We start from the raw sequence: 17,549 nt of genomic DNA, 5'->3' as shown, positions 1-17,549 counted from the left end.
TGTCTCTCTTATTTTCTTAATATTTGTGCAATTGTGTGTAGTTGCATATTAAGAGAACAAAAGTAGTATCATCAACCGTTTTCACCACTCTAATATAAAGAATGTTTGACAAAATTGTTAATTGGATATTTTTAGCTTATTTAAAAACATTCAGATTATTGAGTTGTCAAATAATCTAATATTGGTATTTAATAAATTTGTGTGTTCACATAATTTATTGTATGAATCAACTAATCATCATACATTATACTAAAAAGTTTAGAAAATTCCAAGTTTCACAACTAAAGGAATTTGTCAAATGAAACTCATTTATTAGTTAAAAAAAATGACATGACATTTGATCTTAACTAATGTCTTTACCATCATACATTATACTAATAAGCTCAAAAATTCGAAGTGTCAAAACTAAAGAGTGTTTGTCAAATAAAACTTATTTATTGGCTAAAGAAAAATGGCATGACATTTGATCTTGACTAATATCTCTACCATTAAAGTATATTTGACTAGCATTTATTTATTATTGTATTGAGTAAATTAGAGAATATAATATATTGCATAATATATTGTTGTCAATTTTCAAAATTACTGAGTTAATTCATACATATAATTGTCAGATTGAATGTTTCTGCTGCATAATATCTCTGGCTTTATTTTTTAATATATATATATATATATATATATATATATATATATATCGATGCTAAAAAAATCGTGCATTGCACGAATTTTTGTACTTGTTTACAATAAATGCTCTCACCAACATGTTTAAAATTATCTCGTCAAATTAATTGATAAAATTAATTAATTAAATTAACTATTAAAAGCGTTTGTGGGTTAATGAATAAAGTATCTGCATGTAGAACAGAAGGTTTTGAGGTTCGAGCCCTATCGGGCACATGTATCAACTCAGAGATTTTTTGACTGTGCGTTTTCTCTTTATTCCCTCCTTAAATGTACTGGGTATAATATATCCCTGCCGCTTTCAGAAAAAAAAAAAAAAAAGTCTTCATCTAAACCTTACCTTGTGTAGATACTAGATACTAGAATGGTCATTTATTTTACCCTTTAATTGATTAAATTAACTACTCCAATCACTTAGCCTATCAGCCCCGAACGGTTTTGTTCTAATCTTTGTATTCCACTCCCGAATTCTTTAATTTATAACATCCCTCCTAGTTGGATATGCGTCATTATCCCAATCAGATAGGAATCTTCAGTTGGCTACTTACGTCTACTCTACTCAATGTACGGTCTTTTGATTTGCTTCATGTTATATAATACTTGTTCTGTTTTAAATTACTTGTAATATTAAAAATATTATATTTAGAGGTGTTCATTTGATTGATCGGGTCGGTTTCGAACGGATATTATTCGGTTCGGTTGCATTTCGAATCGGTTATTTTTCGACTGTGTGTTACAACGGGTCACACTCGGGTCGAGTCGGTTAGTCACGGTTCGGTTAGAGATCGGTTATTCAAGCTATCGGGTTAGCATCAGTTCGGTGTCGGTTGAAGTTCGTGTCGAGTGTTAATCGGTCTCGAGTTGTCATCGATTACTAATTGGTTCGAGTTTTTCGGGTATAGATCGGGTTCGAGCTTTATTTTTCGAGTAGTTATCGGTTACGGATGACTATTGATCGGGTCAATATCGAAATAAGTTAATAGTCAGGTTTTTAATTGATGTATGCTCATTTACTTACAAAAAATAATTACCGATTGTTTTATCAAATATAGATTAGGCAGATCAATTTATTTCAATTAGTTTATATATATATATATATATATATATATATATATATATATATATATATATATATATATATATATATATATATATATATATATATTCTGTATGCAATCTCTTCTGTATAGAACTTGTGTTCTTCCTTTTTTCCGTATTATTAGAAAACTGAAATTGGACTTAATTTGCTAAAATTAGGTGAAAATTTGATTCGTATTTATAACAGTTCGATTTTTAATCGGTTCGGGTTTGTATCAGTTCGGGTTAAAAACAGTTTGATTAATAATCCATCGGGTTTGTATCAGTTCGGGTTAAAAACAGTTCGATCTTAATCGGTTTTAGTCAGGTTACATTCGGTTACGTGCATAATTCGGGTCGGATTTGACTCGGGTCGATCACTGTTCAGTTCGGGTAACATCGGTTAAGGTTTATATGTCGGTTATAAAATTCGGTTGCAGTTCGAGTTCAATTTTGCCCTTTTCGGTTATCAAACGGTTCGAGTGAAGTATCGGTTCGGGTAATTGCGGTTCGGTAAACCTAAAAAACTTACATTTTTTCGGGTCGGATAATTTTCGATTCCGGGTCGGATTTTCGGGTCGGGTTTGTTTTGAACAGCTCTAATTATATTATTTATTTATTATTTTTAGTTTGTCATTAATTTTTAATTTATAAATTAAAATATTATTAAGTGAGATTTTATTTGATTCCTCTCATTTCAAATATTATAAATATCAAATTTTTATAATTTTTTACATAATTACAAATATTAAGGATTGAATTAGTACATTAGACTGCGTGAAAAAGTCAAATGTTGTAAGTAATAGAATTTACGAATTTTAATGTAAAACTTTTACTATGATTTCTCATTGATTTATATGAAAAAACATATTCATGTAGAGTTTTAATAGATTGAACTCAATATATTCTTTCTAAAAATCAATTACTTTTGAATTTTTAAAAACTCCTAATAATTTGTATTGAGATCTGCAAAAAAAAAAAAAAAAATAGAAAGACCAAATAAAAACAAAAGAAGTACTTACTAATACTTAAAAACAAAATTTTTGTACTTTCTTTATTCTTTTTAATTTCTCATGTTTACTTTTTACAAAGTTTTTAAAGTATTCCGTTTTTGAGCTTCAACATCTTTAATTACACATTATAAAAAATAATTTTTCTAGTCTATGCACCTAGTGTATATATTTAGACAATAAATTTAATAATTATTTGATTTCAATGGAATATATCTTCTAAAATAAGTAAATGTAATAATATTCTAGAAAATATTCTTAATAAAAATTTCAAATAATTATCAATTTAATGTCTAAATCTGTACACCTTGTGTATAGGTTAGAGAAACTATATAAAAATATTAAAAAATATACGATAAAAAAGTATGTATTAAAATAAATTTAACAAAATCTCTCATGAATACATTTTATTCTCGATTTATCTTTCATAAACTATAATAAATATATTCTAAATCATAAGAATATTAGAGAACAAAGTGAATATATTTAGTTATATTATATATTTATTGGGTATAATAATAATAATAATAATAATAATAATAATAATAATAATAATAATGTAGGATTACAAGTTTACAACTCCTAATTGGCTAATTTATTACCTACTCCTAATTGGCTAATTTATTACCTACTCCTTTGTTTTCTCCAGCACCTGTAACAGTGGGTCTGAATTGGGTTTCAGTGTTGAAGGGTTCCAATCTGCAGCCAGGTAAACCTCCTGCTTCTTTGCCTGTTGCTCGTCCCCCTTCTCCCCATGATTTGAACCCTTAACCTTCATGCTCACCATCTGCTCGATGAATTGCAAAAATCTCTAAGTTAGATGTGGAACCTGAGATTAAGTATTGGGAGCTTTCGGTTGTTTGTTATGTCACTAGTGATAACCCCTCCTTCATGTTATAAATGGATTCGTTCGTCGTATATGGAAGGACTTTCAGATTGATAAAATAGGTATGGTAAATAGAGGTGTCTTCCTTGTACGTTTGCTTTGAAGGAACATCAGGGTCAGGCTTGTAATATGAAAGGCATTCTCTTTGATAAAAAGCCTTTCATAGTCAAATCATGGTACCCAAATATATCGTATGAGAAGTCAAGTCTGACCTCTATTCCGGTGTGGATCAAACTACCTAATCTGGGTGTCATGTATTGGACTGCTAATATGTTGAGGAAGATTATAGGATATTTGGGTAATGTTTTGAAGGTGGACAATGTCACTCTGACCAAGGCTAGGATGATGTATGCTAGAGTATTGGTTAATATGAGTTTAGCTGATGGATTTACTGAGGAACTTTTTTCTCCAATGAAAATGATGAACTTATAACCCAACGTGTGCAATATGATTGGCTTCCTTCATGGTGTGCCAAATGTGCACAATTTGGTCATGTGGTTGATGTTTGTAGGATGGGTTTATCTAAATCTAAGTCTCAACTACAAGTTAATGAGGATGGTTTTAGACCATTGAGGAAAGCTTTTCAGCCTCGGGTTCGTATTGAACGTCAACAAGGAGGAAAGAAGGATAGTGTGGGGCCTACTATGGACACATCTCAACAGCCTGGTCAGCATGCTGGTTCTATTTTGGGCACGTCTGATGCTGTTTCTGTTCAGCAACTTGAGACAGCCTCCAAGTCTGTTACTTCACAGCAGCCTGTTCAGCAAGGAGACTTTGTTTTGGTTCAATAGCTTGAGAAAGCCTCCAGATCTGATTCTTTACAGCAGTCTGTTCAGCAAGGGGACTCTGACTTGGTTCAGCAGATAGGGCCAGCTTCTGGTCAGGGTGTTGTTACCTCTTCCTCTAAGCAGACTCCTTCTGCCTCTCTGGTGAGACAACCCCCTTTACTTCTTAGTAATGGTTTTAATGTTTTGAATATGAAGTATGATATTAGTGAGACTGTTGAACCTTTGAATGTTATAGCGTTGGGAGTTGATCCCATCGGGGGTGATGATTAGTTTTGGTGCATGGAATGTAAGGGGTATTAATAAGACTAGGAAACACATAGAGGTAGATAGATTCATCTCCTACCACAATTTTAGTCTTATTGGTCTCCTTGAAACCAAAGTAAAGCGTAAAGGATTGGGGGCGCTTTATCTTCGTATGTTTCCTAATTGGTGTATTACGACTAATTTGGCTTGGCATGATGGTGGCCGTATTATAGTGGGATGGAAAGGTGAGGATGTGTACGTGGACATTTTGAGTTATCAGAGCCAATATATTCATGTTGTTGTCTCCCCAAATAATGGTGCCGAGTTTGTTTGTACCTTTGTGTATGGGTGTATGGTTCTTCCGACAAACATAAGCGTCAACACATGCTTTATGATCTTCGGGTTATGAGTCAAATAATCACTTCACCTTGGATTATTCTAGGAGATTTTAACTGTGTTGCTAATCTTGATGAGCGGATAGGCTCCCCAGTAAGATTAGCTGAAGTTCAACCTCTTAGGGATTGTATGGCGATGTGTGGTGTGCATGACCTGAAATACCATAGGAGATTCTTTACTTGGTCTAATAAGCATGCGGGAAACAATCAGGTTATGAATGAAATTGATAGAGTGCTAAGGAATTATCAATGGGAGGACAATTTCCCTACTTCATTGGTTCAGTTTCTTGCTGAGGGAAAGTACGATTATTCTCCCATGCTGGTCTCTTTCTCTCCTCTTCAACATTCAAGAAAACTTTTTCGTTTTTTCATTTGTTGGGCTCAGAAGGAGGGTTTCATTGACATCATTCGTGATCATTGGCGCATTGATATTGAGGGCTGTGTCAGTTATCAGATCACGCAAAAGCTGAGATTGCTTAAATCCAAACTGAAGCTTTTTTATAGCAAGGAGCATATTCAAATGGAGGTGGATAAAGCTAAATATGAGCTTCTTCATTACCAAAACCTGCTTCATGATGATTGGGGTGATCAGACCTTAGCTTCCCAAGAGAAGAATGCTGTTGTTTTGCTTTGTCAACTCCAACAAGAGTTGGATCCTACTCTTAAACAAAAAGCTAAGATAAATTGGGTTTGCTTTTGGGATGATAATAATGCTTTCTTCTATCAAAGCATTAAGCACAGGATACGTCATAATAAAATCATGTTTATCCGCTTTAAGGGGAGGGATATCTCTGATTTGTCTCTGATTCATCAGGCGTTTTTTGATTTTTATTCTGAGTTGTTTTGCTTTGAGGATAAGGATAGGGTTTCAATTAATATTGACACATTTTATCAAGGTCCAATCTTATCTTCCCATCATCATACAATGCTCGATCTCAAGTTCACCCCTGCAGAGAATAAGCATGCTTTGTGGAGTATACCAGATGATAAGGTCCCGGGGTTAGATGGTTATAATAGTGGCTTTTATAAGGCTTCTTGGGAGATTTTGGGGGATGATATCATTAAGGCGGTTAATCAATTCTTTGAGAATGGCAAAATGCTCAAGAGTTGGAATGACACGACTATTACCTTGATTCCTAAAGTGCCTAATCCAATATATCCAGGTGATTTCCGACCAATCTCTTACTGTCACGTGCTTTATAAATGTATATCTAAGCTCATTTGTTCTAATCTTAAGCTTGTGCTGGATTTTTTGATTGATCAAGCTCAAGGAGCTTTTGTGGCAGATAGAAGTATTATGCATAACATTTTTGCTTTGTCAAGACCTTGTTAAGCATTATACTAGGCAAAATTGTGCCCCCAGTTGCCTTTTGAAGATTGGTTTGTATAAAGCATATGATACGATGAACTGGTATTTCATTAAGAAGATGATGGTGGCTCTTAACTTTCCTCACAAGTTCATCAAAATCATCATGACTTGTATCACATCCACTAGCTATGTCTTGATGATTAATGGATCTCCCACCAACTTTTTTGCGGCTAAGTGAGGATTAAGGCAAGGTGATCCTCTTTCTCCCTTATTATTTGATCTTAGGATAGAGTATTTGTCTAGGAGTTTGAAGAGTATTGCAGGTACTTTCGGTTTTCATCTTAGATGTAAAGTCATTAAGCTCACACACTTGTGCTTTGCGGATTACCTAATGATATTTTGCAAAGGAGATCTTTCCTCGGTGAGAATTTTATGTGATTGTATTAAGGGTTTCTCTAATACCTCCGGGCTCCATGCTAATTCTGGTAGATCTGCAATCTATCTGGCTGGGGTTGAGAGCACCATCAAAGAGGCTACCAGAAGCACTTCTCAGTTTATTCTGAGTACTCTTTCGTTCAAATACTTGGGGGTTCCTCTATCTTCCAAGCGCTTTAGTATCGCAGATTGTGAAAAGTTGGCTGATATGATGACTAAACACCTCTCGTATGCAGCTAGCTTACAACTAATCAATTCAGTTTTGATAGGAATTTCTGTGTACTAGTGCCAAATTTTCATACTGCTTAAGAGGGTAATTACTATTGTTAATTCAATATGTCGTTCATTTCTTTGGTTTGGGGTTTCACACTCTCATAAACCTGGAAACATTAATTGGAAGGAGGTTTGCGCTGCCAAAAAGTTAGGTGGTCTTGGTGTGAGGAATATTCGTGTTTGGAATCAGGCAGCAGTTGGTAAAATAGCTTGGCATATTCACATTTTGCAATGTCCTTATGTGTCTTGTGAGTCCATGGTGTTTATGCTAAAGGGGGAAAATGGGAAATCTTTAATGCTCCTGTCACAGCTAGTTTGACTATTAAGAAACTTTGCGCAGTGACTGTAGCCTTAAGACATTAGATATGCAACACAGAATATTCAATCAAGGAGGTTTATGAATATAGTTTGGCGAATCAGTATAAGGTTCATTGGAGACACCTAGATTGGAATAGGATTTCGATACCTAGAACTAGGTTTGTTAGTTGGTTAATAGCTAGGCAAGGGCTAAAAACCAAAGAGAAGCTCATTTAGTTGGGATTGGTGGTTGATGACTCATGTCCCTTGTGTGGTTTTCAGCCTGAGACTCATAACATCTATTCTTTAACCGCACATTTAGTCAAATATGTGTGGAGGTGGTCAAATCATGGATTGGCATCACCTTGAAGCCAATCACTCACATGGATTTCAGGAAGCGTCATCTATTCAAAACCATGCAGCAAGTGTTAACAATAACAACCATCTTTGTTTGCACTCTGTATCACATTTGGAAGTGTAGGAATGAAGCGGTCTGGTATGCTTTTGTGCATTCACCTGGGCGCGTACTTACCATGATCAAGCATGATGTTAGACAGAGATGCCACGCGTTGAATCTCACAGATGCAGTTGATTTTTAGAACTGCCTTGCATCATTTTTTTGTATTTTTTTTCCTCATTTTGTTGGATATGGATGTGCATAGTTTTGTTTTTGGCTTGGTTTTGAACATTTGATACTATTTGTGCACATGAAAAGTGGGCCTTAAAAAGCCTTTATAGAAGGTAGGCTTTGATTTCCATACTGATGTAAATTTAGTTTTGGTGCGTCCTCAGTTCGATTTTATATTGTTTTGATTTATCTGGTAAATAATAAAATTTTATTTGCCAAAATAATAATAATAATAATAATAATAATAATAATAATAATAATAATAATGTAGGATTACAAGTTTACAACTCCTAATTGGCTAATTTATTACCTACTCCTTTTAGGGTATAATAGTAATAATAAAAGATAATAATAATAATAATAATAATAATAATAATAATAATAATAATAATAATAATAATAATAATGTAGGATTACAAGTTTACAACTCCTAATTGGTTAATCTATTACCTACTCCTTTTATTTTGAATAGCTAATCTCCCAAATTCATTTCAGTTTCAAGAGTCAAGACAATAATCTCTTTCTCTTTCTCTTCCTTCAACTTTTTCTCTGCCCACTCCTCAGGATCAGTCAAAATGCTCAAGTTTTCACTTCAACGAGGTAATTTCAATCCTATTTTTCTTTATCATCGTTAAATTTTGATATTTGAAATGCTTGTTTCTAATCGATTTCATCAGTTTCATTAAATTTGTTTCGATGATGATTGTAGTTTTTTTTTAGCGAGAAGTGTTAAAATTGTTGGAACTGCCGCAAAACTTAACTCTATAATATATATTTAACTCCGACTGATAAAGCTTTTAATAAAATTGAATTCAGGAATCGATTAGTTTTTTGGTTGTGGTGATGTTCTGGTGACTTAGTTTTTTAAATTATGATTGTATTTGTTTTAGCAGAAATGTTAAGTTGTTGGAATCGCCGTAAAATTTTGCTCTAGTTATATTCAACTGTTACTGATAATAATTTTGTTTTAGCGACAAATGCTAAATTGCTGAAACCGCAAATGTTTGCTGCAAAGTATTCGACTGCAACTGAGCCTTCTAATCAGCAGCGTAAACCTCCGGTAATTTTTTATTAATGGTTTAATGTTTCTTCTGACATCTTGTATTCTGGAAGAATTTGATTGAGTTACTGTTTCATTGAATTGGAAATTGTAGAAATGTGAACTACACCTTACAATTTTCAAAACTTTTCAATTGTGTGTGTATGTGTGGAATCATTTTTTGAGAATTTTTAAATGAGAGGATTATATGAGAAAATATGTTGATCTTCATAAGAAATTTTAGTTGAGAACAGTTCATTTATAGTCATTTTTAAGCTAAATATTTTTCTGGTTGCATTCATAAGCTAAATAGGAGATTGACATGAAAAAATGGACATAGTGGAGAGGAGGATGATAGTATGTCTATGTAGTTGGGCCTGATTGCTAGAATCATTAGTCACATGCTTTCTTATGTGTGTTTTTTCAGTTGCAATTTTTGACCTTTCTATGTGATGGTTTTATTAGTCAACACTCAACACATAGATGGATCAAACCTTTGCTACTTAGCTCAATTGGTGCTGATGACTTTATAGTTGATTGTTGCATGACATACTTGCAAACGACATTTATTTGGCATGGCTGACTTTTGAAAAGAAAATAAGAGGAAAAAAGTATGAATGGAGATGTATGATGTCCATATATGTTGTATTGAAATTGATTGCACAATGCTCAATCTGCGTGTCTGTGGTAGGTAGAATGGCGACACTAGGGGGAAAAATATGAGAGGGTAAGCGGTACTCCTGTTTATGTGTGTGAAATGTAGTTCTTGTGGGGGTTATTGAGTACAGTTTTATAATGTTTAACATTGTGATTCCCTTAGATGATAATTTTTCAGCTGTTGAGTTACAATTTTACCCCAATGTTTATGTCAGAGGGCTCCCCTATTGATTGGAGGCAAGTTCATTGATTCACAAGCAACTGAAACAATTGATGTTTTAAATCCGGTATTATCCTTGGTTTCTCTGTATTTCTTTTTTCTTGTAAAGTAGTTGCATTTGAAAATAGCTTCTTTTATTTTCTTTCTTTATTTTATTTTATTTTATTTTATTTTTAACTTTTTTTTGAGAACCTTGTTATAGGTAATTTGCAAATGAAGTCTCATGCTAATGTCCAGAGTAATGCAATTCCATTTTGTACTGTAACCTAATGTTTTTTTGTGTTTTTTATAAATCTCTATTACCACTTGCTACCAAGGTTTAGAGGTGTTTGAGCAGTGATGGGAATTTTAAAGAAAAACACATACTAGTAGGTGGAGAAGCATTACCAAGGACATTGTGAATGAAACATTTTGGAAAATTTACATTTAATTATATAAGTTATACCATTTTAATTATTGAGTAGTGACTACCAAACCGGCCATAAGTTACTATTTAGAAATTTTATGTTCGCCATACAATATACATGGTACCATTATTTCTCAGTCTTTTATGGTTCACCTTTTGGTCAGGCGACACAAGAAGTTGTATCCCAAGTTCCATTAACAACTAGAGAGGAGTTCAAAGCTGCAGCATCTGCAGCAAAACAAGCTTTTCCAGCATGGAGAAACACACCTGTTACAACTCGTCAGCGTGTAATGTTCAAGCTTCAAGAACTCATCAGGAGAGACATGGTGAATGTCAAGTAGTTTACCTTTCCTCTGTTTTTATGGAGTTATTCCTCCTCTCAATGTTGTTTTGCTTCTTATTTCAGGATAAGCTTGCTTTTAATATAACCACTGAACAAGGAAAGACACTCAAAGATGCACAGGGTGATGTTTTTCGTGGTTTAGGTTAGTGATGTGGTAAACACTAGCTTGTAGCATTGGTATAAGCCAGTTTGGGTATTCTCATTCTAATATTTTAAAAATATTCTTTAGAGGTGGTGGAACACGTCTGTGGCATGGGGACTCTTCAAATGGGAGAATATGTCTCCAACGTAGCAAATGGTATTGATACTTACAGCGTTAGAGAGCCCCTCGGCGTTTGTGCTGGCATCTGCCCCTTCAACTTTCCTGCAATGATACCTTTATGGGTGAGAAAAAAGAATATACAAAATAAAGCATAATAATATGAACTACGTTTTCTTCTCAAAGAAGTAACATCTGTGTGGCTTATACATTTTGCTCAGATGTTTCCTGTTGCAATCGCTTGTGGCAATACCTATATTTTAAAGCCATCAGAAAAAGATCCAGGTGATATTTCTTGTGGTTATGTCATACATGTAGTGCTCTTGGTTAAAAGTTTTATTAGTAGCATGAAGTGGTGAATAATACATGCTATATTTCGTGTTTTGTTCGTAATTCATAAAGTAGCAGTTAATTTTGTGGTTACGTCAAGGTTTGTGTTATTATAAGATTTCTTTTGTTCGTTTTTTGAATTCAACTTCTGCTTCCATACTATGGGGCATGGGCAGACCCCTGAAGCTAGACTTATTGTATGCTGTAATCTAATATGGTTGAAATGATACTGTCTCTTGTTAGGAATTCCTTTAAATGCCAGATTATTATTATGTCTAATGAAGTTCCACCAAAATGCTTCTTTGGGAAAGAGTCAAGAAATACAAACTCAGCATTTGCATTGACATCTAACCTAACAACTAACTAAATAGTGAAAAAATGAGCTAGCATATCCCGACCCTTACCACATGACAACAAGAGTAAAGTCAACGCTGACAGAGGTCAATGGTCATTTGTTATTGAAAGCATCGTCCTAAATATTTATGCTCAACTTATTCCTTGTGTGTTTTAATTTATGCTGCAACTATTTCAGGATTGCAATGATTTGAATATGGATGTTAACCTATCTTTGAGTCCTTCCTTCTTTTTCTCATAGGGGCCTCGATTATGCTTGCTAAGTTGGCCAAGGAAGCTGGTCTACCTGATGGTGTCTTAAATATTGTTCATGGAACTAATGTATGTCTTATATCTCTATTTGTTATCTATCTCTTCCCATAACGTGTAATTGTTTCACGTGACTTCAATGACATCCTGTACTTTTTTCTTGAAAAACGAATTCTGTTGTTTTTCTTTTTCTTGGATTGCTGTGAAGAGGAGGGGATAGGGTCTAATTTCTTTTATGACAGCTTCTAATTTCTGCAACTCACACTTCACACACTATTTGATGCAACTGTTTGTGCTGTGATACAGGACATTGTCAACGCTATATGTGATGATGACGATATCCGTGCTGTATCATTTGTTGGTTCTAATACTGTAAGTTTTCTTAGACATATCAATCTCAATCAATATATTTTGGATATTGTTTTTTCCCTTATTGGTTAAAATCATAAAGGCTTGTTTTTGGTGGCATTAGTTGATAGAACTTATAAAGTGGACATATATAGTTAACAGTCAGTACATATATTGTTATCTTGGTTGTAAATAAAAGGCTGTGGCTTGTACATTGTAGCATGCCTACTATCTAGAATCTAAATGAAGCTAGAGAAACCCGTACTTGACATATTGGTTGTAGTATATGCAGAATGGTAATGAGTCAACTAGATCTGTTTATACTGAGATACTAGTCACTACCGGGGAGCTCCTGTTGCTAACGAAAATGCAAATATGTGCATTGCCTCACGAGATTTCAATCAGCTGGAAGAGAACATTGTTCTTTTCTCTCATATATATTATTTTTGACTTCTTTTATAGGATATTCTGCCTTCTACTCCTATATCATCATATCTGCATGTTTTCTCTTGTTGACTTAGTCTTGACCATACTTCAATCTGAACCTATATCATTACATGTTTTCTTCTTCAAAGATCTGCTGTGGATAATATTTGTCTGCGATGCTTTTGATAATCAGAAGTTAAATGGGATGCATATTTTTATTGCTGATTCTTTTCGTATTGATCTGTAGGCTGGCATGCACATTTATGGAAGAGCATCAGCTAAAGGAAAGCGTGTCCAGGTATTTACAAATCACTTGATACTTGTAGGGATCTAATCTGTATAATTGTGTTGTAGTTTTATGATTTTTTCTCCACTCTCTTTCTCTCTATTCACCAGTCTAACATGGGTGCCAAGAACCATGCCATTGTCATGCCTGATGCAAACATAGATACTGCTGCAAGTGCACTTGTTGCTGCTGGATTTGGTGCAGCAGGGCAGCGGTGCATGGCACTAAGCACCGTCGTCATTGTTGGAGACTTAAAGACTTGGTACTTGATGTTCTTGTTCTATCTATTCTTTATTTCTGAGTCAAATCATCTTGATTCCAGGGTAAATATTTGGAAAACAGAAGAATGTCATATATGTTTGGACTAGAGCTCTCTATGATTTGTACCACTTTTCTACTTTTATCTATTTATGTGGCTTTCTCATTTAGCAGCTGATGTTCTCTTTGTTTACTGTTATATACTGTATCTGACTAAGAAAATTATAGTCACCTAATTAGCCTAATCTCTTTTTTTAGGGAAAATAAGTTGGTCAAGCTAGCTAAATCACTGAAAGTGAATGCTGGAACTGAACCTGATGCTGACCTTGGTCCAGTCATAAGCAAGCAGGTAATGAACCCCTGTTCCCTATCAATTCTGAAGCTGAAACCTGTTTATTATCTCATATGATATGTAATGTATTCTGGTAACACTTATACTTCAAGATTAATCTCTCTGTGCTACTATGTTCATTATATCCTCATAGCAGCATGCCCATACAGTTCCCCACTCTTCGATTGTTACATCTGCGTTTTGTTTGCATATTATTAGACTATTCTTATCCTAATAGTACTTTTTTTCAGGCCAAGGAACGAATCTGCAACTTGATTCAACGTGGGGTTGAATCTGGAGGGAGACTAGTTTTGGATGGAAGAAATATTGTGGTATGGCTGCCATTTTTTCCGAAGTTTTAATAGTTCCAATTTCCGTTGGTTGTAATAATGATTCACAATAAATGGTTTCAATTCATGATTCAAAGTCCCCACTTGCTTACACTTTTTTCATCGTATCCTAAGCACCCCCTTAAATCACCTTTTTTTGTAAAAAAGTTTCTTTTCATTTATAACTCGTTTTCTAAAATGTATTTTTTTTAACTTCGTTTAGCTATATCTTGCTTTAGTTTTTCTTTTACGTCCCCTTGATCACATATTCACATTCAAAATGATTCGATGAGTACTCTATCTCCCTCTTATACTTTTCTGTCTAATTACATCAAACATGCTTGATGATGAAACTGTTCTTTCTAATAAAATCAAACATTCTTGATGATGAAACTGTTCTTTGTTAAGTCAAAACTTTGTGGCCTACGCCTTTTCTTTTTCAAACCACAGTTCCAATTAATGATTGGGTTCATTATGGAGATTGTCGTGTTGGTAGTAGGATGAAGAAACTTCTATTAGTTAATGTCTTACTGTTTATGTTCTTTCCCCATAATGCTAAACTTTGTGCAGTTCGTGTAATTTCTTCTGCCTGTATGTGTGCAAACAGGTTCCGGGATATGAAACTGGAAATTTTATTGGTCCTACTATTCTCTCTGATGTTACACCTGACATGGAGTGTTATAAGGTATACTTCAGCAGCACTCTCCGATCTGCGCTGACAAGAATTCTGTGTTTTCTCAAAGCAGATTGTGTCCTTTCTTATGGTTTAACCTTTCTTTTTTTGTACGAACAGGAGGAAATATTCGGTCCAGTACTTTTGTGCATGCAGGTAAAGTTAGCTATTTCCATATCATTTCTGTTGATACTTGATACTTTGGTGGTGATAGCTTGAAGCTAACTCCTTTTTCACATTTATTTCTTAGGCTGATAGTTTGGAAGAAGCCATTAACATAGTTAATAAAAACAAGTAAGCACTTCATATATCCCCCAAATTTTGCTTCAAAAGTTATTTTTTTCCTGGTCTTTTGATGATGTTCATCATCACCACAGATATGGAAATGGAGCGTCAATTTTTACCTCATCAGGAGCTGCTGCAAGGAAATTCCAAACAGAAATTGAGGCAGGGCAGGTAATCAGAATACTCTTCGTCCATACTCAATACTATTTTTGAAATCAGTGGGTTTTGAGTTTTGACCGACTCATCCATTCTCGCAGAAGCTAAAGTTTTATAACTATATGGTTTTGATTGTTGAAATCATTTGAATTTCATATAGAATTGTATGTGAAGTTGCAAATGATATTTGCAATCCCAAGGGTCTATTGAAAACAATCTTTTTTTTTTTATCATAAGAATAAAATCGGGCATTGTCGGACCTTCCAAATCCCGCTTTGGTTGGAGCATGACATTTTGTTATAGTGGGTTCTGGTCTAATTTTAAGCTAGACTATCCTTGTTTCATGTATACGCTTGAGTCAAAATTCTCCACCACTGAACCAGCGAATATCTTTGTGTCGTTTAGTTCTTTTTTTGGGTACCAACTGGTACAATCATAGAACCCATCTCATGCAACATGCTCATTGAAATCTTCTGATATTTCTGTGAAATTCGGAAATCAGGTTGGTATTAATGTTCCAATTCCTGTACCTCTTCCGTTCTTCTCATTTACCGGAAGCAAGGCATCTTTTGCAGGCGACCTCAATTTCTATGGTGAGTTTACAGTATTGCTCTTGTTTCTTAACTTGCACTTTTTCAATGCACACAGCATCCCTCTTCTTTATCCAGAAGAATAATATTCCACTTTGTTTTTGCGAGTATTTTCACATATTAGTAATATCAAGGGATTTTCCCTCTAAATTTACAATAAATTTTCAATACCATTTCTACTATTTAATACCGATTATCAAACGGATCATTAGAGTTATTTGGTTTGTAATTAAAATGGACTGTAGTAAAATAATTCATTAAATCATTTGCCCTTTTTATGTGAAGCTATAATAATTTTTGAAGTCAAAGGTTAATTAGAAACATCTTTGTTATCAAAAGGATAGAGTTGTAAATATTCTACTTACTAATGTTTGTCTAGAAAGGAGCTTACTTGACATTTGGCCATTTATAAATTGTTGTGAGAGACGGTCTCTTTAATTGGGCCGACTCATTATATATTTAAAAAAACGGAAAATGTAATTTATGTGCACGCTTACTCGGTAGGATTTTAGGATACTTCAAGTAGGCATTTAAGATACGTCAAATAAGGGTTCACCTACGTCAAGCAGGTGTTTTTAGCATGCTAAAGTTGTCAAATGGTGTTTTTAATCGCCAGATTCTTGTAATTTTCAAACACTTGGTATACCTCAAAACACCTATTTGACATACTTTAACATATTTTACTTGACAACCCCAAATACATGCTTAGTATACCCCAAATATGTACTTGGTATTTGTCGAAGCCCTACCTAACATATCTCAAACACCTACTGGGTATATCCTAATTACATAATTGGTATATCCCACATACCTACTTGGTATACCTCAAACATATATTTGATAATTTCAAATACCTACTTGGTATACTTCAAATTACTTTGTGTATCTCAAATCCCTACTTGATATACCTTAAATCCTTGACAACCCCAAATGATATACGTCATATTTCTACTTAATATATTCTAAATACCTACTTGATGTATATCTTATCCCTACTTATTGTATTCTAAATCCCTATTGTAGTGATGTTTTAAAGATAATTTATTAGCATTTTTTTAATTAATTATTTTTTATGGGTTGGGCTTCTCAGAGAGACAGTCTCTCTAGAGACTTACTGTTGGCCATTTGGGTAATGACATTTGAGGTTATAAATTTCAGGCAAAGCCGGAGTTCAATTTTACACCCAGCTTAAGACAGTGACCCAGCAATGGAAGGATTTACCTAGTGGAGTCTCCTTGGCTATGCCAACTTCTCAGAAGACATAATGGAATTCTGTTGAATAGAATGATGTACAAACTTCAACAAATTAAAAAAAAATAAAGTCCTTGCTTTTAAATTGTACATTATGCGCATATACCCTAATTTTTTGCAAGATTTGTTCTCTGCATCGCCAGGATCATTACCATTCATCACATTCACAATTTGCTCATTTCTACATTCTACATCCTACCTTAATCATATTAATAAAAATCTAGAGTAACAATGCATAATAAAAAGAACTGTAAATATGGTTGTCCATCTATTTGCTAGAAAGAATATTTACTAGGATTTTAAATTGAAAAATTTGTTCAGAATATTTTAACTTTTTTAATTTTTTATCATAATTATTTTTTAATTAATCATAATTAATCCTAACATTGTACCATGATAACCAACCAATTAATTATCTGCTATAGTTGGTTATTTGCACAAAAAATTTATTCAAATTCAAAACTAAAAAATATTAATTAAACTAGAATCCTTAGCAACTTAGCCCCCGCCCTTTCCCCTCTCCACTACCCCCACTGCCCCCCTCTGTAGCTCCAGCGCGTGAACCCACCATCCCCTGTCCCCTATCCATGGTAACTTTTCCTCCTATGGTATGTCAAGTCCTACCTAGACCCATCAAGAACAACATTGTTGTGTCAAAATGATATAGGTTGGCTATATATTAAACAATAACCAAACTATAAACACACGTTTGTATATTGAAGTTTTAAATTCAATAA

The 17,549-nt window shown here is 34.0% G+C and overlaps 2 protein-coding genes across 2 annotated transcripts; both read left to right on the top strand.

The window, feature by feature from the left end:
• The first annotated feature begins 3,783 nt into the window (after positions 1-3,783).
• On the top strand, positions 3,784-5,094 carry LOC130805744 (uncharacterized). The gene is made up of 4 exons (XM_057670528.1): positions 3,784-4,001; positions 4,166-4,436; positions 4,479-4,583; positions 4,678-5,094. Exons 1-4 carry the CDS (start codon positions 3,784-3,786, stop codon positions 5,092-5,094), a joined length of 1,011 nt encoding a protein of 336 aa, XP_057526511.1.
• A 3,376-nt stretch (positions 5,095-8,470) lies between these two features.
• On the top strand, positions 8,471-16,923 carry LOC130806353 (methylmalonate-semialdehyde dehydrogenase [acylating], mitochondrial). Its single transcript, XM_057671385.1, has 19 exons — positions 8,471-8,622; positions 8,994-9,082; positions 9,934-10,005; positions 10,509-10,670; positions 10,751-10,829; positions 10,917-11,071; positions 11,168-11,231; positions 11,872-11,951; positions 12,186-12,251; positions 12,901-12,951; positions 13,050-13,201; positions 13,456-13,546; positions 13,780-13,860; positions 14,465-14,542; positions 14,651-14,686; positions 14,781-14,824; positions 14,908-14,986; positions 15,474-15,564; positions 16,720-16,923. Exons 1-19 carry the CDS (start codon positions 8,598-8,600, stop codon positions 16,824-16,826), a joined length of 1,602 nt encoding a protein of 533 aa, XP_057527368.1. The 5' UTR covers positions 8,471-8,597; the 3' UTR covers positions 16,827-16,923.
• The last annotated feature ends 626 nt before the right edge of the window (positions 16,924-17,549 follow it).

Source organism: Amaranthus tricolor, chromosome 2, assembly GCF_026212465.1.
Source record: "Amaranthus tricolor cultivar Red isolate AtriRed21 chromosome 2, ASM2621246v1, whole genome shotgun sequence".
In the NCBI taxonomy this organism is placed as follows: domain Eukaryota; kingdom Viridiplantae; phylum Streptophyta; class Magnoliopsida; order Caryophyllales; family Amaranthaceae; genus Amaranthus; species Amaranthus tricolor.
This window is presented reverse-complemented; position numbering and strand designations above follow the sequence as displayed.

Excerpts from the sequence above, each read along its gene's own strand:
- LOC130805744 (XM_057670528.1), top strand. The coding sequence starts at position 3,784 with ATGAAAGGCATTCTCTTTGATAAAAAGCCTTTCATAGTCAAATCATGG. Across the intron at positions 4,002-4,165 it reads CTGACCAAGGCTAGGATGAT|GATGGGTTTATCTAAATCTA; the intron begins GTATGCTAGAGT and ends TGATGTTTGTAG. Across the intron at positions 4,437-4,478 it reads AGCAAGGAGACTTTGTTTTG|CAGTCTGTTCAGCAAGGGGA; the intron begins GTTCAATAGCTT and ends GATTCTTTACAG.
- LOC130806353 (XM_057671385.1), top strand. The coding sequence starts at position 8,598 with ATGCTCAAGTTTTCACTTCAACGAG. Across the intron at positions 11,072-11,167 it reads CTGCAATGATACCTTTATGG|ATGTTTCCTGTTGCAATCGC; the intron begins GTGAGAAAAAAG and ends CATTTTGCTCAG. Across the intron at positions 15,565-16,719 it reads AGGCGACCTCAATTTCTATG|GCAAAGCCGGAGTTCAATTT; the intron begins GTGAGTTTACAG and ends TATAAATTTCAG.